The sequence below is a fragment of the Clavelina lepadiformis genome, chromosome 1 (assembly GCF_947623445.1).
Source record: "Clavelina lepadiformis chromosome 1, kaClaLepa1.1, whole genome shotgun sequence".
NCBI classification, from domain to species: Eukaryota; Metazoa; Chordata; class Ascidiacea; order Aplousobranchia; family Clavelinidae; genus Clavelina; species Clavelina lepadiformis.
Window position 1 is genome coordinate 26,920,238 of NC_135240.1, and position 23,988 is coordinate 26,944,225.

The following is a 23,988-nucleotide window of genomic DNA, read 5'->3' on the forward strand; positions in this document are numbered from 1 at the left end:
AAAGTCTACAGCGCTTCGTCTTGACAAAATTTTAAAAGCTGAAAGCTTTTTTATACAATGCCTATTATGTTACATGCAACTAAGACGAAGCGAAATTTTTAATCTAAGTGTGACAAAAATGTTTCCGTTTGCGTAACGACGATTCCCAAAATTTCACTGGCAACTTAACTGTAAATTTAGCTGGAAGTGGCCATGAGTAGAAGTTGAAAATAACACTTAAAACAAACACATTTGCTTTAAACTTTTAGTCTGTTAACTTTTGTTTTAATTTATGAAAAGAATTTCTCACGAAAGTTAGCGAAAGTCATCACACGATTCTCACCTAATTGTATATCAACGATCACCATTGTGACGTAATTCGTTTTAAGAATAGTTGCTTCGCATGAATCACGCGGGCGAGAAAAGGCAACAATAAACAGAGGTCATTTTATATGAAATACGGAACAGCCAAAGCGAACCCAGGGTTTTGTGATAGTTGTAATTAAAACAACCATAAATGCATGACTGTGTGTTGAAACTCGGCCACAATTCGCTATTCTCTGCCTGGTGCTAAGTTCAAGCAAAGACCCAAGCTCTGTTTTTCGCTTCGTTTGACAAAAGCCCTGGAGCAACAAAACATCTTGCCTTACCTTGTTTATGAAGACGTTTTACGCTTCTCATTATGACGCAGTCACGCGGAACTTAAGAGCTTTTTTCCCAAAAATAAACCAACGCTTCGAGGCAAATAAGTTTTCTGTAGATTAAGTTGTACTTATCAGTAGCAGGGTGTGGTTGTAAGACAGGAACTTTGACGGAAGTAAGTGTTTTACTGTATTGAAAAAGTTTGTTTTGGTAAATTTTACTAAATTATGGTACGTGTTTGTCGAATTATATATGTTATGGTTTACTTTTTATGTTACTTATGAAATTACTCTTGTCATCTTTTCTGATGTTGACTGAAGCAAGTGCAAGTGTGCGTAGTTGTGCGGAGTCTCTGTCAGCGTAACTTTTGGTAGGCGCTAGCTATGATGAGGTAAAACGTTTCTTTGGCACAATGACCGAAACGAAAACATTAAGTGTAGGTTCAACTTAACCTCATCGCTTCATCGGCTAACCTATCGTTTGTAGTGTCCATAACGCGTGTTGGGCTCAGTGTGGGTTTTAAGAAAAGCATTCCGCTTCAAGACCTTCTGCTTTGTTAGTAAATCATCTTCACTCTCGGCAATGTAAATAAACAATACTCTTCATGACCGATTATGACGTAATAACGTAACATACAGTATTTGCGCTTTCATAAAACATTTCTAAACATCTAAACTAGGCTAAGTTACTATGAGGCTGGTCTATTTCAAAATGTAGAATAAGACGCTGCCTCTAAGCATTATTAATAGCTTTTAACGTTGAACTTCACTTTTAATGACGTGATTGTTCCTCTTCATCGCTCATGCATGACTCACTTTCAGATACCATCAACCAATCATGGCAAAGCGTCAGATCGCAAGCGGTATTGCTGCATTCTTGGGACTGGCTGGATTCGTTTTTGCTTTGGCCGCCATCTGCACTAACTACTGGCTCTTAGATGGTAACATCAGTGACCAACTGCCTTATTCGCTAAGATATTCTACAACAAATGCTTGTAAATGATTCAAATGGTTTTGTAATTCTTACGAAAGATTGTACGTTTAGGCACAGATTCATCTGGATTATGGAGAGTTTGTCCCAACGGCGTCTGCGAAGATTTGAGGATTGGAAGCAGTCGACGCTATGAAAACTACGGTAAGTGATCTAAGAGAAATGACTGTTTATTTTGTACGTTTGTACTAAAAAGTTTTGTGGCTGGCAACGCTAAATTACAATCTCGCAAGAAAAGAGTTGTATGTAACATTCTTTTGTTTGCTTTGTCAGAAATGGTGAGAGGATTTGGCGTCCTCACCGTCACCATGGGCTTACTAGGTACTGTGGTGGCCGTCTTGAGTATTTTTATGAAGAAAATCAGCGCCTCAGTAACAGCTACGCTCTTCCTGATGGCAGGTGGGAAACGATTTTAAACTTTCTCAAGAATTTGTAGAATGCAATAACTTGGCGAATGAATATTTATAGTTTTTTGACTCTACTTGTAAAAACTTTCCATCAATTTTTACGAAATTCTGCTCCGATTTCAGCGTTCTTTGGCCTGACGTGCGTCGGTCTTTTCACTAGTCTGTCATCGGGCAGCTCCTATGGCTACTCGTTCGGGCTTAAGTGGGCGGCCTTCCCCTTCAGCTTGCTAGCCGGTGTCTTGATGACCATCGTCGAGTTGACCGGGGAATAAGAACGTGTAAAGACGAATTTTAACAAACTGCGGTCGATCTCGTATCTAACCGCGTAATACATTCAAGTTTTAACCTTTCTTCTAGTTGTATTTTTAATTGCTGATAACATACGTAATTTTTCTTAGTAGTGGTGTTTTAAAAGTTTTTTTATGTCCTTTATATAAAGCACGTAAGCACGTCGTATCATTTTGCAACTAATGCGTGATTGACGATTACTAGATGTGATTGTCGCTGAGAATATGAGGCTTCTTTATCACATGTTAATGAAATAAAAATGAATTTTATCGTAGAAATCATAAAAAGTGTGATCGTTTGAAACGTTAAAATGGCCCTGTTTCAAAGCCAACGCTTAGCATGCAGCGATGCGTTGTTAATCAACCGTTAGCAGAGGTGTAACCAAGTCATTTTTTAAGACCTCAAGTCAAGTCATTTGGGAAGTTGACTTAAGTCGAGTCAAATTATTAATTTGCTCAAGTTAAGTCAAGTCATGCTAAAATGCAATGCAAGTCAAATCAAGTCGTACAAAGAAGGCAATATTACCGCGTATCGTTTACCTAATATAAACGTTATAATACCAAAACCTAAATCTACCTTGTAATCTAAAACTCAGTTTAAGCAAACCCTAAATGACTAAAATCAACTTTTAGCATGTCCACTTCCCTCACCTACTGACCTAACTCCCTATATCTATGAATGAATGAATGAAAGTAGGTTATGTCGAACGCGTCATAGACTACCCACACCGTATTACTGATAAAATGACTGCAACATTGCTATCCCATATTTCATAAGACTCAGCATTACACGGATGTAGGATGTGCGTCATAACGGTGCACTCTAATCTCTTTCACATAGAAAATTTATATTGAAATTAACAGTTGCACTATGAGCGGCGTAGTAATAGTGAAAAGTGGCCAAATTTTAAAACAGAACTTTCTCTAAATTTTAACTGCAGTTGGTGGTATAATCGTGAAATCATAAAATACATCAAACGTGTAATAAATTAGGCTCAATAAGAAGAGTTGCTTTATTGAAGGAAGCATAGTCACGGCAAGTACTTCTAGAATTGGTTTTACTCTACCGACTCGTTCCTATACATTTGACTCAATTCCGGTGTTTTCCCTGTTTTGACTTGCATTCTTTTTGCGCCTTAGAAATGAGTAATATTTACTCTTGCACGACACTTAGTGGTAGCTGATTTCAAAATAAAATTTTGATCATGGCACTAAACGCCTATACCACGACGACAACTCAAAGCCTGAAAATTCCAAAAAATTATCTGATGCTGATACTTACGTTGATGCATAACATCAGCGATGCGTAGCTAGGTTTTAAAATGAAAAAAATCTGGATTCTAATATGGATTTCCAGAGTTGGGTATACTCACTTTAAACTTTTATATTTAAAAAAATCTTTGGTGTCGTTTGCTCTATGATCTTGGTTACCTGAAAACGTGACAAGCTGTAAAATATGTTATGATACGTTCGACCTTTATTTATAGGATTCAATTCAACAACAGAACATAAATAAATAACTTCGAAGATTAATGTTGTCATATTTGTAACTCTAAAGATGAAGTTGTAGAGTAGAGTGAAAGATGAAAGAAAGTTAAAAAGAAGAGAGAGAAGACGGGAGAAAACAAAAGAAAAAAGACAAGACATCACAGAAAGAAAAAAGGCTATAAAGCTTACAATATCCTGAAGAAAAAAAACTGTTAATCGTTTAATGAAAACAAACATGTGAAACATATACGAGTATTCTATTGAAAAAAAATAAGATTTAGTTAACTGATCCAGATATTTTTTAAACTTATAAAACCATGGAAAGAGGAAAGGTTAAAATTTCATCACTAAAATTTAGCCATGAGAAAGTTTCACATTTTATTGAAAGCAGAACAAGACGAACGATCTCAGATAGAAAGAAAAAAGAGAGATAAAGAAAGTCTGACAGAGTGAAAAGGAAAAATGAAAAGGGAAAATGAGAGAAAAAGAAGAGGGGAAGAAAGAAAGAGTAAAGAGAAAGAAGGTGTAGAAAGGTGTTTAGGAACCTCCTAGAGTTACTGACCCCACAACCATCTTGAAAGGGTGCGTTGAGCTCTAGAAAGCGGTAAAGAGAGAAAGACAGAGCAAGAGTGAGACAGAGAGAGAGAAAGAGAGACAGATAGAGAGAAGAAAAGAAAGAGAGAGACATGGAAAAAGACAGTCACAGACAAATAACAGACAGGGGAAAAAAGTTAGCTTGACAACCGGAACATTTTTGTAAGTTTAATTTTCTTAAAGTTTTCAAACAAGAGTGACATTTCCAAAAAACATTTACCATAAACCATAAACCGTGATCATAAGATTAATCCTACATAAGATAATCAAGATGTCTCAGAGTCGTTTGCAAAATTAAAAGCATTTTCTGTGAACGATCGACGGGCCGGCTTCATCATACTCCTGCTTGGTGATCCACATCTGTTGGAAGGTGGAGAGAGAAGCAAGGATAGATCCTCCGATCCAGACCGAGTACTTCCTCTCCGGCGGAGCGATGATCTTGATCTTCATGGTGCTCGGAGCAAGAGCAGTGATCTCCTTCTGCATCCTGTCAGCGATGCCAGGATACATGGTGGTGCCTCCGGAGAGCACGTTGTTGGCGTAGAGATCTTTTCTGATGTCGATGTCGCACTTCATGATAGAGTTGTAAGTCGTCTCATGGACACCCGCCGATTCCATTCCTGTAAGCAAAACGTGTTTTGCGAGAAGATAATTTCTTAGTTAATTACTGTCTTAAATTACTGCAAAAACTGCAAGTGCAGGTATACCGATATTTGTATTAAGAAATCTCAGATGTTTCGGACATTACAGACCACACACTTCATCACCAGAGTATATAATTACAGTATCTTACTAACGACGTGCATGAAAGATAAAATGCGAGTAACAACGAAATTTATACTCTGATAAAGTGTTATTGTAAAGTCGGAAACATGAATTAAAAGCTTTGTACACTTACCGATGAATGATGGTTGAAAGAGAGTCTCGGGGCATCGGAATCTCTCGTTTCCAATAGTGATCACCTGACCATCGGGCAACTCGTAGCTCTTCTCCAACGAGGAGGAGGAAGCAGCGGTCGCCATCTCCTGCTCGAAGTCGAGAGCGACGTAACAAAGCTTCTCTTTGATGTCACGAACAATTTCGCGTTCAGCTGGAAATTGAATTAAGGAAAATGAACACGAACTTCAAGACTGTCCATATAGTTATGTAGAATGATTCATAAAATTTGAAGAAATTTTCGTGTCAAATGACTGTTTCTAATGCGCGTTGATTGCTTACCGGTTGTTACAAAAGCATATCCTCTCTCTGTCAAAATCTTCATCAGATAATCAGTCAAGTCACGACCTGCCAAATCCAACCGTGCGATGGCGTGCGGGAGCGCATAACCTTCATAGATTGGGACGTTGTGGGAGACACCGTCGCCTGAGTCGAGAACGATTCCAGTTGTTCTTCCGGATGCGTACAATGACAAGACAGCCTGGATGGCGACGTACATCGCTGGAACGTTGAAGGTTTCGAACATGATCTGCGTCATCTTCTCGCGATTTGCTTTGGGGTTCAGTGGGGCCTCGGTCAAAAGTGTGGGGTGTTCTTCTGGGGCGACACGCAACTCGTTGTAGAAAGTATGATGCCAGATCTTCTCCATATCATCCCAGTTGGTGATGATGCCGTGTTCGATGGGATATTTCAGCGTGAGGATACCTCTTTTGCTCTGGGCTTCATCACCGACATAACTGTCCTTCTGCCCCATACCGACCATAACCCCCTGTAGTTGAAAAGCGCAATGTAAGTTCTATCTGTGACAGTGATTTAAAACCAAAACATGCTTTTAGTCTCTACGTAAGTTATACGTAACCGCATTTTTACGGGTCTGTGTCTTACCTGGTGTCTTGGTCTTCCCACTATGGATGGAAAAACAGCTCTTGGCGCATCGTCTCCTGCAAATCCAGACTTGACCAATCCTGAGCCGTTGTCACATACGAGGGCGGCCTGGTCTTCTTCAGAATCTGACATTTTTGCTTCTTTGTTTACTAAATAAGCTGAGTAAACCAATTGAGACGTTCAGAGATGAATGTGATCTTCGACTTCACCAACCGTCGTTATATACCGTTGGCATCGCGTCATCTGTTGTTACAGTTGTTCGCGCTTGTACGGGAGGGCGACATTTCGCTGTCAGCAGTTGGAATCATGAAGCTGTTTTCGCGTCCCTATTGCCAAATATGGTAATAAATCGTATGGATGCTTCTACACATTTTTAATGCGACAATGACAATTTTAATTCAGACCTTTGTTTCCCTTCGTTTTCAGGACTACTTATGAGACAAGTAGGTACACTTTTTAAAGTGTAATTGGTATAGGCGTATTGTACATTTTTCGGAAGCTTTGAAACCAATTGTCAAAAGCGTTATAAGATAATACATGATGACAATTTCTTACTTTGAAAGTAAATCGGTTTGAATACAAGAAAACAACTATGTCTTTTAAATCGCTGAGTGGCTGTTGCCTGATTTAAGTAGATAGTTGTCACGGAAAACAGATTTAAGTTGAACAATATGACGTCGCTAGAAATAGTCAGTAATTGGCTCAGCAAGCTTGCGTTAGCACCATAGTTAGGAGTTGTGTGAACACGTAATCCAGAAATCTCATAACAATATTTCGCGCTGCTCATATTACATGAGTTCAGGTTTACAACATATTCTGCCTTGTCAATCTGTTACTGTGAATTGAGTCGTATATAGTTAGCTAGTCAGTCGGGTTAGGCTGTAAAGTGTTTAACACAAAGCCTTTGAGTGTTTGGTGCTGTGTGTAGGCCTGAATATTGGTAGAGCGTGTAACATTAAGGCTTCATTGCAGAAGGTTAATTAACTGGAGTCAGCTATCACACCCAAGTAGTTAATCTTATATTAACCTCGTCGCAAACTTATAGGAGAAGTAGTAATGAATATGAAGGAAAGCTGTTAATGAAAGGATGGTGCATATGTAACTGTACTCTTTAAGAGTAAAATTCCCATTGTGTTAGACCAGGGGTTCTTAACCTTTTTCTTTTCATTACCCACTTTCGCTACTTAATAAACCTATATTCCCCACATACTTTTAAAACTGACTGAAAAATCAAAATGAATCCTAGTGACCAATGTTCCCTCTAAGCTGCGCGCGTGCGCAAATGCGCACTGCTGACACGGTCTCCGCGCACAGAAAATCTGTGCTGCGCACAAGAAAAAAATCCAACCTGAATTAAAAATAAAATAAACGCATAATAATGGCCACAGTGCGCACGTGGCACGTCTGATGTTGCTCATAGTGGTCCAGGGGACCGCTCAGGGAGTTAGTGTGTTTGCTCAGACTCGTGAAAAATTAGAGGGACCATTGCTAGTGACCTGTGTGACATATCCCAAAGCACAATGGTATTTAACAAAAAGAACAATTTCAATGAGAAGAATAGCATTAAAGAACGTTTACGTAGTTTCAAACAACGTCAATGCGATTTTTGTTCTTTTCAGCGACGATCGAGTCAATGTCAGGCTCTATTTTTGAGATTGCACAACGCAAATCTGATTCCAGATTTAACATTGTGTTTCGTTACCCACTTGAAATCCTCAAATTCCCCACTAGTGGGTAATTACCCACAGGTTAAGAACCCCTGTGTTAGACCTTCCAGTTGTTTTCAAAATAAAATGCTCATAAATTTCATCTCTAATATATTCTTCTTTGGTTTTGTGAACTAAAACGAGTATTTCTTAATATACATTCAAACTAATAAGCATAAAAGTTTTATAAAATCCTTTGGATCGCATCCATACCATTTCGATAGCCGAAGTATTTTGTCATAAAAATCTTAAGGTAGCGTCTGCCATCAAACTGGTAAAAAGAAAGAATAAGACATCGTTTTAGGGAGATTCCCTGTGGTAAAGGATGGTTGCATGGACCATGGTTACAATGTCTTCTGAGTAATACAACTCCACAAGACTACCACTCAGAAAAATTCCATTTTAAGGCATAATAAATGGGAAGATAATAATGCAGATATCTTTAGTTCTGTAGCCTAATTGCTAATGTCAAGTTTATCATTTAGGAATCGGTATATACCTACAAGCCAAGGCTTGTTTGACCATGAGTCCATGATAAACGTTTGTCATTTTTAATATATTGATTTCAATTTAAAAATTTATTGTATTGTTTTTATTGCTCAAAGGGTTATATGATTTACCTTTTAAAGAAATCGTTAAAGTTGGTGTTATGTTGTTGTAATAGATTGGTATAGACTGCTCACATGTTTAAAGGACAGTGGGCAATTTTGTTGCATGATGCTACAAGTAGGCTAGCCGGACTGCAGAATATGGCAGTTTTTGCCGAGATCTTGTAGGTGCAGAGGCAAAATTCTAGTGTGCACTGCTACTCGTGGCCCAAGGCTGCCTGGCGTTTGTGCAGGCGAGGACGGGGAATTTTACATTAGAAATTGGGGAAAAAATCAGTGTTTCCTATTTTTTTAGAGACATCGCTTTGAAACCCTAATTTTGCAATTCAAATTATACCTAAATGTAGTGTCAGAGACCAATTTGTCCTGGTGTGCAATGCCTTTTTCGAAAAAAAATCGTGGTTGTGCTTTTGCCATACTCTGCAGTCTGGACAAGTAGTCAAACATTACAGACTGTTGGAACAGGAATGTTGTGTAATGCATCACGTGGTCATTTACTTTTTTGGTTAATTTGTGGATATTGCTAAACTCATTTTCCTATTTCCTGTGTGACATACATAAACCTAGGTGACACACCTAGTTTTGAATAAGTTAACGCAGGATGTAGTATTCGCTTTGACCACTTTAAAATGTCACGCTTTTTAGCTCTATCGTCCTAACTAATAAAACAACTGGAAATTAATATCTGAAAGTCATTCCTAGGACAGCTACTAATCAGCAATAATTCACGCCTTAAAATAAGATCTGTCAATATCGAGGAATAACCGCAAAACAGCATCAACCTCACAATCTATGTCTCTCAACTTAGGAATGACAGCTGCAAAGCCAGCATGTAAAATTGACAGATGTTACTGTTACACATCTCGTAACGCAGTACACATTACAAAACGTTACACCTGTCATTTAGGCAATTTCCATTTAATTTTGTATTTTTGTCGCATTATTTTCTCCACATTCCTCTGTTTTATACTTGCGCAACAACGAACGGATATACCAAAACTTAAACTTCAGCAGTTTAAGACTTTACAAATTTTATTTCTTTGTACTGATTGGCTATCTCTGCGTCTTTTGTACTCATCAGTCATCATAAAGGACACATTATCGTTTTCAAAGTCTGAATTCATCGATTTATAACCGCAATATCACCCTTCTCGTAGATGCCTGTTAGTGATATGTCATAACATTCTCGCTATAAATAATGCTAATGTCTACGTAAGCATTTTCATGTTCCACAAATAGCTAGGATATGTTATATTGCAGGGTGGAAGACATAAAACTGTTCTCTTTATTAGTACTTAGGTGTCATCATAGTAATGGATCCTAAGAAATTTAAATGTTCAAGCTGTGGCCTTACTGCGGATTATAATCATTTTGGGCAAACTCCATTAAAAACTGCAAAGAAAAATATTGTGTGAGTTTAGTATTAAAAACACTGAAACTATTATTTTTGATGAACCCGGTATTAAACTGCTGTACACGGTTTTCTTTCCATTAAAAATTTGTATTTTTAAGTCATGTCCTTCATTTGTTCATTCCATAGACAATGAAATATACTTTTGTCAGAACCCGTTGACATAAATACACATAAATGCAAAAAGTACTGTAATCATAGTTTCTAGGCAAATATTAGAACTCCAGAGAACAAAGAACAACAACAAAGAAATTGAGAGATGTCTATTCATTAGTGAAGACCTAAAACTGTTTCCCTGTTTCAGATTACTTGAAAAAGCGTACACGATGAGAAATCCGTTTAAATCAAATGACGGTGAATTTCTTGTCGTTGGTGCTCATTGTTCAATTTGTGGAGACGTGGTCTGTGTTGATACAGACTGCAGTCTATTCTATAGCAAACGGTAAGACTTCTTGGAGACAATAGGTTTCTTAAATTGCAGACATGTAAATGACACCCTTATTTTTTTTGGAAAACTGTGTTACGTTGACGACTGATGTACTAAGTATCACTGTCAAATGACTTCTAATTTGAAAAGTTAATTCCACGCTAATTTTGACATCTTGGAATTGTCACCATCCACAAGTGAAATTGTTGTTGTCGACAGGTTTTGTTTGAATTGTGCTAGCAACAACATCAACGAATTTCCTTTGCCGATACAAAAAGAAATCCTTCACAATTGTAAGTCTAGATGAAAGATTTCTACCACACAAATGCCCTAATCAACACACCACCAAATCACAGTGCAAGGGTAAATTATTGCATACTAAGCGGCAAGTAAGAAAACAAGTGCAGTACACTCAGCCATACAGAATAACTTGACCTATATAAAGTACACTAAGAATTCATTTTCTTCATCATCGCTGTCGTTCCCCGCATCCGCGCCCTGAAAAAGTTTGTTAAAACATGGCGCAGATGGATCGTTGAAGTGATTGTACGGGTTGCTACTGCTCAGGAGTCGCATGCAGAGCCAGCAGAAGTAGGCTCGACATTTGTAGCACGTCATTTTATTACATCCATCTCTTTTCTGTTACACACAGTATAAGAATCATTATCACTTGCTGCTCAGCAGCTGAATTTTGCTGTGTTATGAATGAAATGTGACACTTTCCAGGTCTAATGATGATACAAGAAAAGTTACAAAACGCAGCTAAAAACATGCTCAGGCTCAATTACTAAACAGTAGGGTTTCATCGCTGTTTAAAAAGTGGGATAAATATGAAACTGTTACCTCTATTGAAGAACTGCAACCAGGACAAGACTTTGCGTTTTTCTCCATCCATTTCTGTGTTTCGCCGTCTTCGATTGCCTTCTTTAACACTTTTTCACCATATTTTTTCTCCATATACTTCTGCTTTTCCCTATCAGCTTCCTTGTAATCCTTGCAGAGCTTCACAATTTCTCCTAATATAAGTATATTGAGATTCGTGGCAAATTACATTTACGTGCTGTTATATTTATGTTCTTTGTAGCTTTTTGCCTTGTTATCCCAGTAAATATTTACCGAGCTTATGCAAGATTTTTGTGTAGAAAACAGAAAAATAATTCAACATATACCTGATGCTACTTTGCAATGGGTCACGCCATGATACGAAAGTCGGCAAAATGGACAAAATGCATACGAACAAGCAGGGCATTGGGCAATTTTTGAGTTTTGTTCAAGAATGACCGGCGCTTGGCAGTGGAGAAGTGGGCAATATGTTATGTCAGCCATCTCATCCAATGTGGTTTGAAGAAGCAGCTTCTCATAGCGAGCGTATAATTCTTGATTTACTAATTCCCGTATCTAATTCGTAAAGAAAACGTCTGTAAGGATGATCTAGTCCCTCCTGGTCATCCAAGTCTTCAGTACATATACATTATATAATTATATAAAATATAAGCAGCAAATTTAACTAGAGCTGTGAGAACTGAGAAGTCAATCAGAACTTAAGCCAGAGAGAAGTAGAGCCAATATGGCATAGCAGCTGAAATCAAATTTTTCACGATTGATTTAAGTTGAAACATGTCATTTGTAGTGTGCACTAAATTATATAATTAAGGATCATCCGAATAACAAAGTTACTTTGAGGTCTCATCCAGTGTTTATACATATACAGGTATGTTGAGATCAATTGAGGAGCAAAAATTTGGGAAGATATAGAAATAAAAAACAAAAAGATGTAGACTCCGACTAAATGCAGACATTCCAATTGCATGTATTTTGAGTAACAATTGAACTCATTTTTAATGCGAAGTAGAACTAACTAGATGATGCAATTACTTGTTATTTATAAGAAGAAATTGGATCTTATAATCTCAAGGAGTAAAGCGAACAAATTAAAAGGCTTTTGCTTGGTATGAGGTGAGTCGTATCACCGACTTGAGTCTTTACAATTCTGACAAAAAGTCAAAGAAAATTTGTCAATAAAATACAAAGCTTACTTGGCTTGGCAATGGTGGTGTTTCGCATGAAGGTTCAGGACAGTTAAGTCCTTTTACATTACCTTCTGAGATATTTACATTGAAGTAAGATGAGAGGCAATCCTTGCAATATACATGTTTACACCCTGTTAAATAAATTAATAGGTTACAAGCTTGCTCACCTTAATAGTAACATTGTGTAGGCTACCGAATTAAGTTTACCTTTGATCTCAACACATTGCGCACCCAATTTGCTTTCAAGGCAAATTTCACATGAGTACAAAGAGGAATCAAAAACTTTCTTGAGTTGATTTTGGTTATAAGTGAGCAAAAGTGGTAAAATCTCACTTTCACTTTGAATGTCCTGCACAGCTCTTTGCAGTATATTTGAGTCAATTTCTTCATCATCACACATAAGAGTTACATGAACTTTTCTATCGCTACAGATTTCCAAACAACTTTTTATACTGAGGTGCTCAAGAGCTTGATTTTGGAGGAAATCGTACCATTGGTATAGAACCACACTTCCCCTGTCATTTGACCAAATTTCATCCAATTTCAAACACAACCTGTAGAGCTAAACGAAAAAATAGGTAATTTAAAGAAACTAAATATTAACATAAGGCAAATACCTGTTGTCTTGGTAACCAGCTACATGACAATGTAAACGTCGGAGGGTTTGTCGAGGGATAATCAGGCGGCAATGTAAAGCTGAGAGTAAATGGGGGCAAATATTCCACAAAATGTCTGTTGACATCCGCTGAAGATGTGGCTGAATCAGGAGATCTTAATTCTATTTGAGAATCATTTAAGATTAGGTCAACCTTCATAAATCCATTGTCACGTTCATATTTAAATTGTGCAGCGTCCAAAATGCTTTCAAGGGCAAGCAATTCATTGTTCTGTTCTTCTCTGTCTTCTTCCATTCTGTAAAATAGTCAAAGATAATTTTTTCATTTCATAAATCATTTTATTTTGTTTCCTGCTTATACTGTAATAGTCAGATAATGGAAGGATGACGCACTCGCTTGCACAATACACGCCGAATTTTTCATCTTCGCTTCAAATTTGCTCACTTACAGACCTACTGTAGAGATCGGCTGTTGTGACCAGGGCATAAGTTATATAATTTATAGAAGAGTGACAAGCAAGGAATCCGGGTCTAGTACACAAGTGCACAACCGCAGGATGCCTTTCTATACTAGACCCAGCTACTCAAATGGTGACGTCATCTGGTTGTGCACTTATATACTAGAGCCAGGAAGCCTATACGCGCGGCCCGCCAGCCTTCATAGCCTTATTATATGTGACAAACTAAAAATGTACTTTTCTTTGATCAACTAGCAAATTATTTAAAAGCTAGATCTTTACCCAATAATAGTGTACCGACTACAGTACCGTACCACTACGCGCGTGGGAAACTATGCAGCCTATCCTAGTATTACGTAGCCTAGTCTAGGCTAGTAGCGGTAGCCTACTACATTACAGCAATTCTACTGTACAGCACAGTACCTGTGTCGTGAAAATTGGGATTGCGGTTTGGGGGAAATTAGTTAGCAAAATCCTTTCAAGGCATATCTCATAAAACTAAGATATTTTTAATGATTAAAATAAACTTTAAAAACATTTTCATGGTTTTATTTTATTCCAAATTTTTATAGTTGAATGAAGGTTGGTTAATAATAATTTTAGCTAAATCATTTAGCCCGGTAGGATTATCCTGTCTTTTGGAAATATATCATTTTTTGTTTCTATAGTAGTTGTTGTATTGGTATTATATAACCAGAGATATAACCATGAATCCATGATTTGTTGAAATAAACAAGGTGGGGTTTAAGCCTTTTGTTTAGACCTGAGCGTTATGTTGGCTTGTTGCTAAAACAATAGGTTTTTGGAGAAATAACCCACATCGTAAATTTCTGAGGACTTTGAATAAATATTGAAGACCACTGATTATCATGCAGAGAACGGTTGTAATAGGTAAGATATGTTTATAAATTAAGACAGTAAGGATGTATAAGAGGCTTGTCTCATGTATCAAGATTACGAATATCTGCATTCCTTTGGTCTCTTAATGCTTTTGTAAAGCTTCAATGCTGCTAGATTTTACACAAGATTACATTAACACAGAAACTATGTTTGCTACATTACTTTATACTCAGAGGTGGGTAATCAGCATTTTGAAAGTGCCGTCGATAGCGATACCGGTACTTGGCAAAAAATTTGCCGACGTTTCCGGTATTTGGTACTATTTTAAAAAAGCACAGCAGTACCGGTACTTTTTGTGTAAAAGATGATGTTGCAAATGCAATGATGCCGCTATTATGCCCCCAGGGAAGGTTACACCAGGTCAAAACATAAGTGACGTTTCTTGCTTGCAATTTTACTTGACGTTTCCAGATCAAAAAATATCAACTGATGCTAAAATTGGTGTTAAAATAAATGAACAAAAATATTGTTTTATGCTGAGTGCTTGTTGTATGCATGAACCTTTACCTAACTTCGTTTAGGTGGAGGAACTGGCTTTATTGGGCGGTCACTTTGTGTAGCAGTTGAGAAGTTAGGATACAAAGCAGTTAGTGTTTCACGAAATTCCGGAGACAGAAGAAATGTGATCACATGGGTGAGGTCTTATTTCTTACGTTTCTGCTTTTAGTAAAATTTCTTAATTATTATTTTTATGTATTTGAAATTTTTTTTTTTTAGGAAGAAATAAAGAAAAATGGACTTCCAAATGACACAGTGGCAGTGATCAACCTTGCCGGCGAACCTGTTTTAAACCCAATGAAAAGGTGTTTATCGTTGTGCAGAGTGCAGTTTATGTGTTGTGTTTTTGATTGGCTCAGCAATCATCGATCAGTTAGACCATTCCTACTTTAATAATGTTATTTGATACTAAATATCTGAAATGTACCGTGGCCCCTGTGTGATGACCTGCTCATTTGACAACATCTTTGGCGTTCTTGCTAAATTCTATATACAAATTGTTTGGTGCAGGTTTTATAGCTCTAACAAGGCCTATACTGCCGGTTAGTTATAAGTGTGCTATTGAATTTTATAAAAGTCGAAATTTAGTATAACCTGTTTCACTCTATAATCCTACCTAACTCTGCACCTAGGTCATAAAACCCAAAAAATAAAATGGTTAGAGATACATTCCATGTAAAAAAGGTACAGGCAAGTATTATACTAGATAATGTTAGTTGTGAAAAACATTTACTCCTATGTACAAAGAAATTTTCTGCGTGTTCCAATGCATCAGTTTCATTTTTTGCTTGGTTTCTAGATGGAATAAGACATTTGAAGATGAAATTTATAAAAGCAGAATAAATACGACAAGACTTTTAAAAAACTCAGTTGTCGAGGCAGAAAAGAGACCCAAATTGTGGGCGACCACGTCAGCTATCGGCTTTTATCCATGTGATAACACCAGGCAATATGATGAAGATAGCATTCCAGAAACTAAAGATTATTGGTCAAAATTTGTGAGCGCATGGGAAGACGCCAGTGTCCTTCCAGATGATGTTAAGGGCGTGCGGCACTGTATTGTTCGAACAGGTATGTTTTTATTAGAATCAAACTTAAGTGTAATTGGTTACTACTTCAAACTCTTGTTTATTTAAGTTACATCGTTATAGGAATTGTTCTTGGAAAAAATGGTGGAGTGATACAGAATCTCAAGCCCAGTTACTGGTTAGGCTTTGGTGGGCCAATTTCTGATGGTAAACAGTATTTCCCCTGGATCCACATTGACGATATTGTGGGTATATTTACTCATATCTTAACAAACGATGATGTAATTGGAGTTTTAAATGGAGTTGCCCCGGCCATAACAACAAACAAGGAATTTTCACAATGTTTCGCTTCTAATCTCAATCGACCTGCTATCCTTTGCCTTCCTGCTATTGCTGTGAACGCTATATTTGGCTCAGTGAGAGCGAGTATGTTGTTGGAAGGACAATGTGTCACTCCTAAACGCACCCTTCGTACTGGGTACAAGTTTATTTACCCACAACTAGATGATGCGTTGAAGCAAATTGTGTCTTAATTAAGATCTCCTCTTGGACAAATGTTTTTTTTGTCGTAGTTAGAGTTTATTACAAATACAGTGTATATTGCATCGTAAGTACAGTCAACTACTGCAAGTACATGTTTTAATGTAAGATCCATACTGTAGCAAACGTTTACAAGATCAACAGAACTATCTTAAAATGTAGAATTAACACATGTTGTATTGCTCAAATCCCATACAATCTGTTAGAGCAAAACAATTGTACAACAAAAATAGTACAGTTAACAGTGCAAAGTGTGACAGATTACTTGCAAAAAGCAGAAAAAGTTCAAGTTATAAAAGCGTTAAAATGGCAAGTATGCAACAACTCAATTATATGACAAAGCAGCTCAGTTGACGTACACAAAAAATGGAAATAAAAAATATATCTGTGCCTTAATAAAATACTTGATTTCAGATTGGGCAAGGCACAGTTACTAAAACATACAAACTACATCACTGTGGTGAAGATATCGTGGCCTCCTGTCTGTGAAGTCCAGGGCGTCGATACGTAACAGATTGATCAATGTTGTTGTTACGTCGGATTTCTACCTGGTCGTCTTCACCTTCTGACGATAGATCAGATGACGCAGCGATCGGTTTCACTTCGCCGTCAAAAGATTTGTCGCTGAGGTTATCGGAGGCTACAGGCGATGATAAAGACGGATGAGACCTCGCGTGAGTAAGTGGAACTATTCGTGAAAACGAGGCTCGATTTTCTATCTCTTGCACTGCTAGTGGTGAAACTGAGGGTTGCGATCGTGATAAGTTATTGACAGGGTTGCTTGCCATATCGTTAACATTTTCAACAAGATTTTCATTTGATCTATTTGATGAAAGATACAAAGAATATAAAACCAACCGCAACACAAAATGTCTGGCGTGTTATATCGTCTTACAGCCTTCTGTCAAACATAACAGAGCTCTCCATATATTTATTCAATCATTCGAAATTCAATGAGTGCAACCTACTTCTTGAGTGCCATTCCCTTCTCCTGTGACGTGCGCCACTGGTCACGAGCCCCAAACCCTGCCCTCATCACTGCTCCCCCACTGACCCAGTTGGGGTTTGTTCGTTGTATCCGAATTCGTGGGGTCACAGGGGCAGAGCCACCTCCAGTTCCCCGAAACGTAAAAGAGCGTGATTGTTCTCGGTCGCTCCACAGTTTTTCCTCCTCTTGACGACGCTTCTTGTCAACAAAGTTGATCAAACAACTGAATACCAAAAAATGAATGCCTAAAATTATTACCATGACAATACAAGTAGTAAACAGATTGCACATAAAAACATTCCCTAGCTTTGACTTGCTTTGCCAAGTGTAACTAGACCAAACATAATGTTGTAATAGTCTGTAACGTTACCCCTTTACCTGCACGGAACCCAAAACAGAAGTGAGAATACCAGCACTGCACCAACAATATTGTCAGCAAGAAGCTCTCCGATTTTATCAGGAGCAATGTGTTTGAAAATATCCCAGACACGCTCAATGACGTCTTGAGTTTGCTTCACACAGACACCCTTCATAAAAGAAAGAAATGTTGCTAATAATAGCTTTGGCGGGCTGCTATATTAATTCACAGATGAAGTCACTCACTACACTCACCTCATTGCAGTAACCCAAAGCGCAGGTTGAATTGTTGTGCAGCTTTTGCGGTGGCAATGTGCCGTCAGCAGTGTACGGCTTGCACTGGTCTATCATTTCCTGTCCTGTCGAATTTAACGGGGCGCAACAGCGAAAACAAAATTCTTCTTTCTTCAGTGAACATAAACACGGTTTGAGGTTTTTGGTGTAACAGAATTGTATGCACTTCCCATTTCTGCACTCCCCTGTGCAAAGATGATTGCTAGGTGAAATAATGATAGGAAAATCAGACAAAAACTGATACAGAGCACTTCTAACGGCTTTACCTTTGTCCCCACATTCAAGCCCGTCATCGACTGGCTCAGATTTCGGACAATAAAAATGGACACCATCACAATAGACTTCTTTTTCACATAAACCTTTGATGTGAGCCCGACATAACTTTGTATTAGCTGCAACCTAAAACAGTATAAACAAGCAATACTTGCATAAAATCAACTCCAGACCAGTACACTTGGTAAAATACAAATTTTAGCTGTTACACCATTTACAGATTAGATTGCAGGACAGATTATAATATTTACAGCATAACAATTCTAAATTTTAGTGCGCAGAATTGCACGATGTACCTGGCAATGCTCAGTGCAGCAAGGATAGTTCTTATTGCTGCATTGTGCACCAGGTTTCAAAGTACAGTTGGACTGGCAGCATAGATCTTCTGTCTCTGATGCAAGGTAACCGCCAACATCGCAAGTTTCGTTGTCATCTGCTTCAATCTGCGAAAAACTTCCATTCTTAGCATTTTGCATATCGTATATTTTATTGTAAAATAAAAAACAGGTTATAGTTTAGCGCTCTAAAGGTTAACTTTATATTTTTCGATACGAGCTTTTGCAAGCATAAGCTTGCTTCTTCAGGTGTACTGTGGAAATCATCCTGTTCCTTATTTTACTTTAAAATTTGGTTAACACAGTTCAGACAACATCAACTTATATTTCATTATAAAATAAAATTGTTACAAAACCATCTGAAACAGCTGCAGGCAGTACCTGGTAGTTGCCACAGAAAGATTTTTTATCTTCTTGGAAGCAATGTGGAGCTTTATTATCAAGGCTTGGGCGGATGTTATGCTTGCTGCACTTGGAGAATTTGTTGTTATTTTCATACTGCCCACTAACAGCGGCTGGATACATTATGTAATTGCCATTGTTTGACTAAAACATGAACAAAAAGACATTTAGGCTGTGAAATTACTTCATATTTTTTAGAACTCCGAGTAAATGTGAATATTAATCAGTTTAGTAGCAGAGCAGTAAGATCCCTTTGTTACTACTGTAATGCCTTTGTCTGAGGTATAAATGACCCTTGCTCTTGTTCGGTGGTCCTGGTAAACAGTTCCGAAATCAGGCTATACCGATAAAAAAACTAAACACTACTGTGTGTGTAATATCGAAACTTGCATTATAAAGACGAGCTCAATAACCGTGGCTCAAACACAGAGGAAATATGCCATGTTTATGTCATGAAAAGAAGATAAAGAATTTCAAACTATCCCAATCGACTAACCTGTCCTGGGCTGCATTCATCTGGATCTTCAGTCACGTCGTCGTGTTCAGCACCAAAGTTATGTCCAAGTTCATGAGCGGTCACCAAATCGGCTTCCATTGTTAAGATCTTTTGGCCCCAGTTAGCAGTCGAAGTGAGGCCGGTGTTAAGATACAGAGTTGACTTTCCTCTGTGAGGGAAGATGAGATTTTGAAATAAAGTTTGATGATTACTTAAATTACAATTTATAACAATCAGCTAATAAACTCTAAATGTCAGGCTGACCTTCTTTCAAAAGGCTTGGTACAAATTCCACCAGCGTTGTTAACCTGTTGTGAGCCAACATAAGCAAGCCCTAACAGACCATTATCAAAGTCAATGTAAGTGAATAGATGGGAAAGACAAACAGAATAGTTTTTCTCGCTAAAAGCCTCCAACAGATCCTTGGCAGCCCAGAACCTATCTTGATTATATCTTCAATGTGGAAACATAATGAAAATGTGAAAAGATGGTATTTTTATGCCGAATTGCTACAAAAAAAATCAAACACTATTTTTGTAATACTAACCTAGGTTCGTCTGGTTCAGTGGAAGGGTGGTCATGAATTAGAATCTGGTTGATCTGGAAACCATAACCAGTATAATCTTCAGAACCATCTTCAGACCAGTTTGTTGTTTTGTATATTTTATTGACTCGCTCGATGAGGTTAATTAAATAATACATGGTTTCAAGATGGCTACTGTTGCCCATCACCGTATAGAATCTGGGGGACATTTACATGTTGTCAATAATTTGTCTGTTACATGTTTCCTTACGAGTGGACATAATGTTTTCCCAAGCAAACATTTCAAACAAAACTTACCTATGATCAGCAATCAATGAAATTTTACAGATTTTTTTTGTACTCGGTGCTGCTCTTCTCTCTCGATGCAACACATCAAAGTGCTTGTCATTTTTCACATCACTGTCGCCTTCCTGTTGGTAAAAAAGCACATCAAGTGAAAATATAAAGAATATATATATTGTAACGTATCTACAATTTTGCTGCAACTTGCACTCAAAGAAAATGCATGACGCATGAGTTCAAAACATATCAGTTAACTGCCTTATTATATTAATTAGTTATGTCAGTGATCACTGATCAGCTGTATTCATAAATGGGGGAAATCATTAATGTAGATGGTTTATGCACGAACAAACTTGAGATAACTCTTTGTTAATGAACAAAGTTCCTAATTTAAGGCCACACATAGAAGATTTATGACTGTTTTGCATGCTGTGTAGAATTTAAGCTTAGTGGTGTGCCAAATATTTTCTATATAAATCATTCTGTACTCTATGGTTCATCTACATACATGTGGAATGATTCTAATAAACTTATACCATCCTAAAAAACCTACCAATTTGACAAATATATGTATAGATGGTAACACAGCTCATTGCAAAAACGAACACCAACTGGTATATAAATTTAATACCTTTTGCCTGATTTCTTTCATCAAGCTCTCCGTGTTACAAAACCCTTTGTTTGAATGGGGATGTGCAAATTGTGTCAAGTTTAAATCAGAGCGTCTGTAAACAAGCATGTCGGTTGTGTGTTGGACCGCACCATTGCTCGATACTGCTTGTGGTTGGGGATGCTGATGTCTCCACATGGGCTCCACCATGTAAGTGTCCCCGTCTGTTTCAATCTGGGCTGTCAGGGATTTTCCATTTAACTGAGCCATCACTTCAGAATTTGGGTCGCCAAGAACTTTACCCTAATATAGACGGGGTAATAGTAACATCAGTATGACATCATATAGGATCAATTATGAGCTCAACAAATAAACATTTGTCTGTTGATTATGGCAGAGAATGAGGGAGAAAGGTCGTTTAACCACGTCAGTAGGACAGTCATAAAACATACACACCTGCATGATTTGACTCATTTAAATTGACATCTTAGTTAGCCTTAGTAAGGAGAATTTACTATGTTAAAATTCTATAGCACTAGTAGATTTAGATCACCAAACACTAACAAACCTGCAAACGATTATTTACACTTATTTTTTGATCATCAATGCTTTAAAGCCATCAGTAACAATCTTTGCACCTACCCTGTAAATCGAGGATCTGTCAAAATTGATTTCCTCAGTTGCATTTTTCCCATGAACAAAAGCCTTGAAGCCAGGTGAGAAAATGTCAAGTGACGGCATCAGTGAGAGAATGAAACTTTTGTTGAACGCTTCAAATGCAACCTGATAAGCAAAAGTCAATTATTTATTTCAGTCATCGTCAAATGTTACCTCACATCAATAAGTCTTCTATTAGAAAAACTTCAGAAGTAAACAAAAGACACCTCTCTGTCAACTGTTGCCATTGCATTATGGCTTCCAGTGCTGCGGCGATGTCGGCTTAATTCCAAATCTTCCATTTTCAAAGTGTGCCATTTTGTCAGTTTTTTATGAAGTGGATGATCACTTGCGTTGGCAAGCAGAAATGAACAAAACAATAAATAAACTGATTGTAGATTGTATTTCATCCTAACACATTTTATCACCTGCAGCTGGCAACACAAGATTAAATGATCAACCATACAAAATGCCTCCCAGTTTTAGATGAGCAAGTCAGGGCAGTTGCTATGGACGGATAAAATTGTTCAAATTTAGCTGCTTGGGTATTGTTAATATTTTCTAAAAAAGCAGATAAATCTTTGAAAGAATCTTGTGGATAAAAACCTACAAGGCGAAAAAAACACTTTTAAGCACAAAAAGGTTTGTCAGAAAAAACACAAGCAAAGAACAACAGAACAATTTCATACAAAGTTCATGCCAGAGAAACTATACGCTGATTTATTGGCTTTTAGTAACATCGTAATAGTTGCAAAAGTGCATAATATTTTGAAATAGAATGTAGGGCAAAAGGGACAATTCTGTCCCAAAAAACTGGCCAATAAAAGAAAGGTTTTATAAAGAAATAATAAGAATAAAGAACATAATCAATGAATTTTTCTTAGAGTTATAATGGGCGTAACTATTTCTATTGTACAATATGCTATAGGAGGAAATGCCTACTTTGCACACTTACAGTAACATAAATTTAAAAGTCACCACGGAAAAGGATGTGAAAGTGTATTTGGCAGACAGATATGTCTATTAGCATAAATATATGTATAGTCTCATATTAATAGCCTGCACATTAAAATAAGTTTTATATTCCACACATGTATGATGAACAAGTGAAAAGATGTGTGCTTGACTTATTTTGTTTCAGCAGTATTAGTTAACTTATGCATGTCTACAATTGGAATATAAAAAATATTCAAAATTTATTTAGATAATACAGTATCGTATAGTGCATAGATTTTGATAAACGTTTTAATTCCATACGTTATCGTTTCTTCGTAGGGCCCTAAGGCTTGTTTGCTTTACAAGTGGTGTTAAGTGTTACAACATTGTACATTATCTTAATACTTCATAATCATGTGAGCATATTTCCGCTTCATTAAACTGCAACAAAGTTACGACTAAGTCAGGCATATATAACTTAGCTCCAAAAGTTGATAGCGAAAAATAAAACCTTACGCTACTATAGCATTGGTAATTATACCTTTATACAAAGTAAACAATATTCAAATGCCACTATCGCAAAAGTATGTGGCTGGTGGTCATAACCAAAGATCATAAAAATCTCATAGTCAAAAAGTGTAGAAATACAGTTTATAATTTTATGTAAATTTTTACAAATTAATAAATTAACATAAAATAAAAGATGTGCAACAAACTTTTTATATAAATATAAAGTTTCTAAACAAATTCAAGCAATTACTCTTCACTTCCATATTTAATTTTAAATTAATTAAACTTTATATACTAGTAGTTCCTAGTTTCTGCTTTTCGCCACGTGATCGAGGGAAAATCATAAACTACAACAGACAATAAAGTTACGACTAAGTTAGGCAAATATAACTTAGCTCCTAAACTTGATAGCAAAAAATAAACCATACGTTTCTGTACAATTGCTAAATATACCTTCAGGCAAAGTAAATATTTTCAGGCACAATAGAAGTCATCATTTTACAATGTAACGTGCCACCTGTTATGACGTCATGCGCCAGTGACGCTTGAGTGTGGCGCGTGACATCATACCATCATGGCGAGTATGGTGCGTAGGCTATGGTGCACAAAATTAATTTGCTTCGCATGAAGGTATAGACCTATTTATTGCAATACTTCAGTATCGTATGATATACGTTTCGTCATCACTTCTGGGAGCTAATGTTTTAATTAAATAAATCTGGCAGCTTTTAAGGTATTTCAATGAGCTGTATAGTATACTGTTTAGAAGTTGTTAGTAAATAAAACCTGTGTGCTGACCACAAACTCTGGGACACCATCGAGAACAATCAAAATCATCACACAAGCATAAACTGAGAAAATATTAAAATAAGTT

At 37.1% G+C, this 23,988-nt stretch overlaps 6 protein-coding genes across 8 annotated transcripts; 3 read left to right on the forward strand and 3 right to left on the reverse strand.

Annotated features, from left to right (window-relative positions):
• The first annotated feature begins 647 nt into the window (after window positions 1–647).
• LOC143471096 (epithelial membrane protein 2-like) lies at window positions 648–2,593 on the forward strand. Of its 2 annotated transcripts, none has more exons than XM_076969458.1 (5): window positions 648–796; window positions 1,443–1,561; window positions 1,666–1,755; window positions 1,885–2,010; window positions 2,142–2,593. In XM_076969458.1, the coding sequence occupies exons 2-5, from the start codon at window positions 1,459–1,461 to the stop codon at window positions 2,288–2,290; spliced, it is 468 nt and encodes a 155-aa protein (XP_076825573.1). In that variant the 5' UTR covers window positions 648–796; window positions 1,443–1,458; the 3' UTR covers window positions 2,291–2,593. The 2 variants fall into 2 exon arrangements, with proteins under 2 accessions (XP_076825573.1, XP_076825565.1); XM_076969450.1 differs by lacking the exon at window positions 648–796 and adding an exon at window positions 942–1,012.
• A 1,171-nt stretch (window positions 2,594–3,764) lies between these two features.
• On the reverse strand, window positions 3,765–6,397 carry LOC143457358 (actin, muscle-like). Its single transcript, XM_076955235.1, has 4 exons — window positions 6,209–6,397; window positions 5,606–6,092; window positions 5,286–5,477; window positions 3,765–5,007 (listed from the first exon to the last, which is right to left on the reverse strand). Exons 1-4 carry the CDS (start codon window positions 6,338–6,340, stop codon window positions 4,682–4,684), a joined length of 1,137 nt encoding a protein of 378 aa, XP_076811350.1. The 5' UTR covers window positions 6,341–6,397; the 3' UTR covers window positions 3,765–4,681.
• A 3,392-nt stretch (window positions 6,398–9,789) lies between these two features.
• On the forward strand, window positions 9,790–11,484 carry LOC143465011 (cysteine-rich DPF motif domain-containing protein 1-like). The gene is made up of 3 exons (XM_076963124.1): window positions 9,790–9,933; window positions 10,238–10,375; window positions 10,580–11,484. Exons 1-3 carry the CDS (start codon window positions 9,836–9,838, stop codon window positions 10,665–10,667), a joined length of 324 nt encoding a protein of 107 aa, XP_076819239.1. The 5' UTR covers window positions 9,790–9,835; the 3' UTR covers window positions 10,668–11,484.
• LOC143464999 (E3 ubiquitin-protein ligase RNF14-like) lies at window positions 10,796–13,871 on the reverse strand. 2 transcript variants are annotated; one of them, XM_076963109.1, is made up of 7 exons: window positions 13,400–13,871; window positions 13,008–13,302; window positions 12,598–12,952; window positions 12,397–12,521; window positions 11,530–11,758; window positions 11,204–11,376; window positions 10,796–10,999 (listed from the first exon to the last, which is right to left on the reverse strand). In XM_076963109.1, the coding sequence occupies exons 2-7, from the start codon at window positions 13,299–13,301 to the stop codon at window positions 10,796–10,798; spliced, it is 1,380 nt and encodes a 459-aa protein (XP_076819224.1). In that variant the 5' UTR covers window position 13,302; window positions 13,400–13,871. The 2 variants fall into 2 exon arrangements, with proteins under 2 accessions (XP_076819224.1, XP_076819217.1); XM_076963102.1 differs by having other exon boundaries at window positions 13,008–13,871.
• A 308-nt stretch (window positions 13,872–14,179) lies between these two features.
• LOC143458925 (epimerase family protein SDR39U1-like) lies at window positions 14,180–16,501 on the forward strand. Its single transcript, XM_076955840.1, has 5 exons — window positions 14,180–14,355; window positions 14,886–14,998; window positions 15,082–15,167; window positions 15,662–15,933; window positions 16,014–16,501. The coding sequence occupies exons 1-5, from the start codon at window positions 14,334–14,336 to the stop codon at window positions 16,421–16,423; spliced, it is 903 nt and encodes a 300-aa protein (XP_076811955.1). The 5' UTR covers window positions 14,180–14,333; the 3' UTR covers window positions 16,424–16,501.
• On the reverse strand, window positions 16,448–23,185 carry LOC143458918 (ADAM 17-like protease). Its single transcript, XM_076955828.1, has 14 exons — window positions 21,896–23,185; window positions 21,654–21,794; window positions 21,033–21,314; window positions 20,417–20,529; window positions 20,123–20,317; window positions 19,840–20,028; window positions 19,576–19,744; window positions 19,059–19,223; window positions 18,639–18,785; window positions 18,336–18,468; window positions 18,031–18,254; window positions 17,797–17,945; window positions 17,399–17,641; window positions 16,448–17,252 (listed from the first exon to the last, which is right to left on the reverse strand). Exons 1-14 carry the CDS (start codon window positions 22,130–22,132, stop codon window positions 16,883–16,885), a joined length of 2,757 nt encoding a protein of 918 aa, XP_076811943.1. The 5' UTR covers window positions 22,133–23,185; the 3' UTR covers window positions 16,448–16,882.
• Window positions 23,186–23,988: the final 803 nt, after the last annotated feature.

Bases quoted from the DNA above. Each gene is read 5' to 3' on its own strand.
- LOC143457358 (XM_076955235.1), bottom strand. From the start codon at position 6,340: ATGTCAGATTCTGAAGAAGACCAGGCCGCCCTCGTATGTGACAACGGC. The intron at 5,478-5,605 runs GTAAGCAATCAA...TTCAATTTCCAG, and splicing joins ATATGCTTTTGTAACAACCG to CTGAACGCGAAATTGTTCGT. The intron at 5,008-5,285 runs GTAAGTGTACAA...TTTTGCTTACAG, and splicing joins CTTTCAACCATCATTCATCG to GAATGGAATCGGCGGGTGTC.
- LOC143458918 (XM_076955828.1), bottom strand. From the start codon at position 22,132: ATGGTTGATCATTTAATCTTGTGTTGCCAGCTGCAGGTGATAAAATGT. The intron at 19,224-19,575 runs GTTAGTCGATTG...TTCATGTTTTAG, and splicing joins ATGAATGCAGCCCAGGACAG to TCAAACAATGGCAATTACAT. The intron at 18,469-18,638 runs GTACATCGTGCA...ATACTGTTTTAG, and splicing joins GCTGCACTGAGCATTGCCAG to GTTGCAGCTAATACAAAGTT.
- LOC143458925 (XM_076955840.1), top strand. From the start codon at position 14,334: ATGCAGAGAACGGTTGTAATAG. The intron at 14,356-14,885 runs GTAAGATATGTT...AACTTCGTTTAG, and splicing joins GCAGAGAACGGTTGTAATAG to GTGGAGGAACTGGCTTTATT. The intron at 14,999-15,081 runs GTGAGGTCTTAT...TTTTTTTTTTAG, and splicing joins GAAGAAATGTGATCACATGG to GAAGAAATAAAGAAAAATGG.
- LOC143471096 (XM_076969450.1), top strand. The intron at 1,562-1,665 runs GTAACATCAGTG...TTGTACGTTTAG, and splicing joins TAACTACTGGCTCTTAGATG to GCACAGATTCATCTGGATTA. The intron at 2,011-2,141 runs GTGGGAAACGAT...CTCCGATTTCAG, and splicing joins TACGCTCTTCCTGATGGCAG to CGTTCTTTGGCCTGACGTGC.
- LOC143464999 (XM_076963109.1), bottom strand. From the start codon at position 13,301: ATGGAAGAAGACAGAGAAGAACAGAACAATGAATTGCTTGCCCTTGAA. The intron at 11,759-12,396 runs GTAAGCTTTGTA...TTTACGAATTAG, and splicing joins CACCACCATTGCCAAGCCAA to ATACGGGAATTAGTAAATCA. The intron at 11,000-11,203 runs GTAACAGTTTCA...TGTGTGTAACAG, and splicing joins GTTGCAGTTCTTCAATAGAG to AAAAGAGATGGATGTAATAA.
- LOC143465011 (XM_076963124.1), top strand. From the start codon at position 9,836: ATGGATCCTAAGAAATTTAAATGTTCAAGCTGTGGCCTTACTGCGGAT. The intron at 9,934-10,237 runs GTGAGTTTAGTA...TCCCTGTTTCAG, and splicing joins ACTGCAAAGAAAAATATTGT to ATTACTTGAAAAAGCGTACA. The intron at 10,376-10,579 runs GTAAGACTTCTT...TGTTGTCGACAG, and splicing joins AGTCTATTCTATAGCAAACG to GTTTTGTTTGAATTGTGCTA.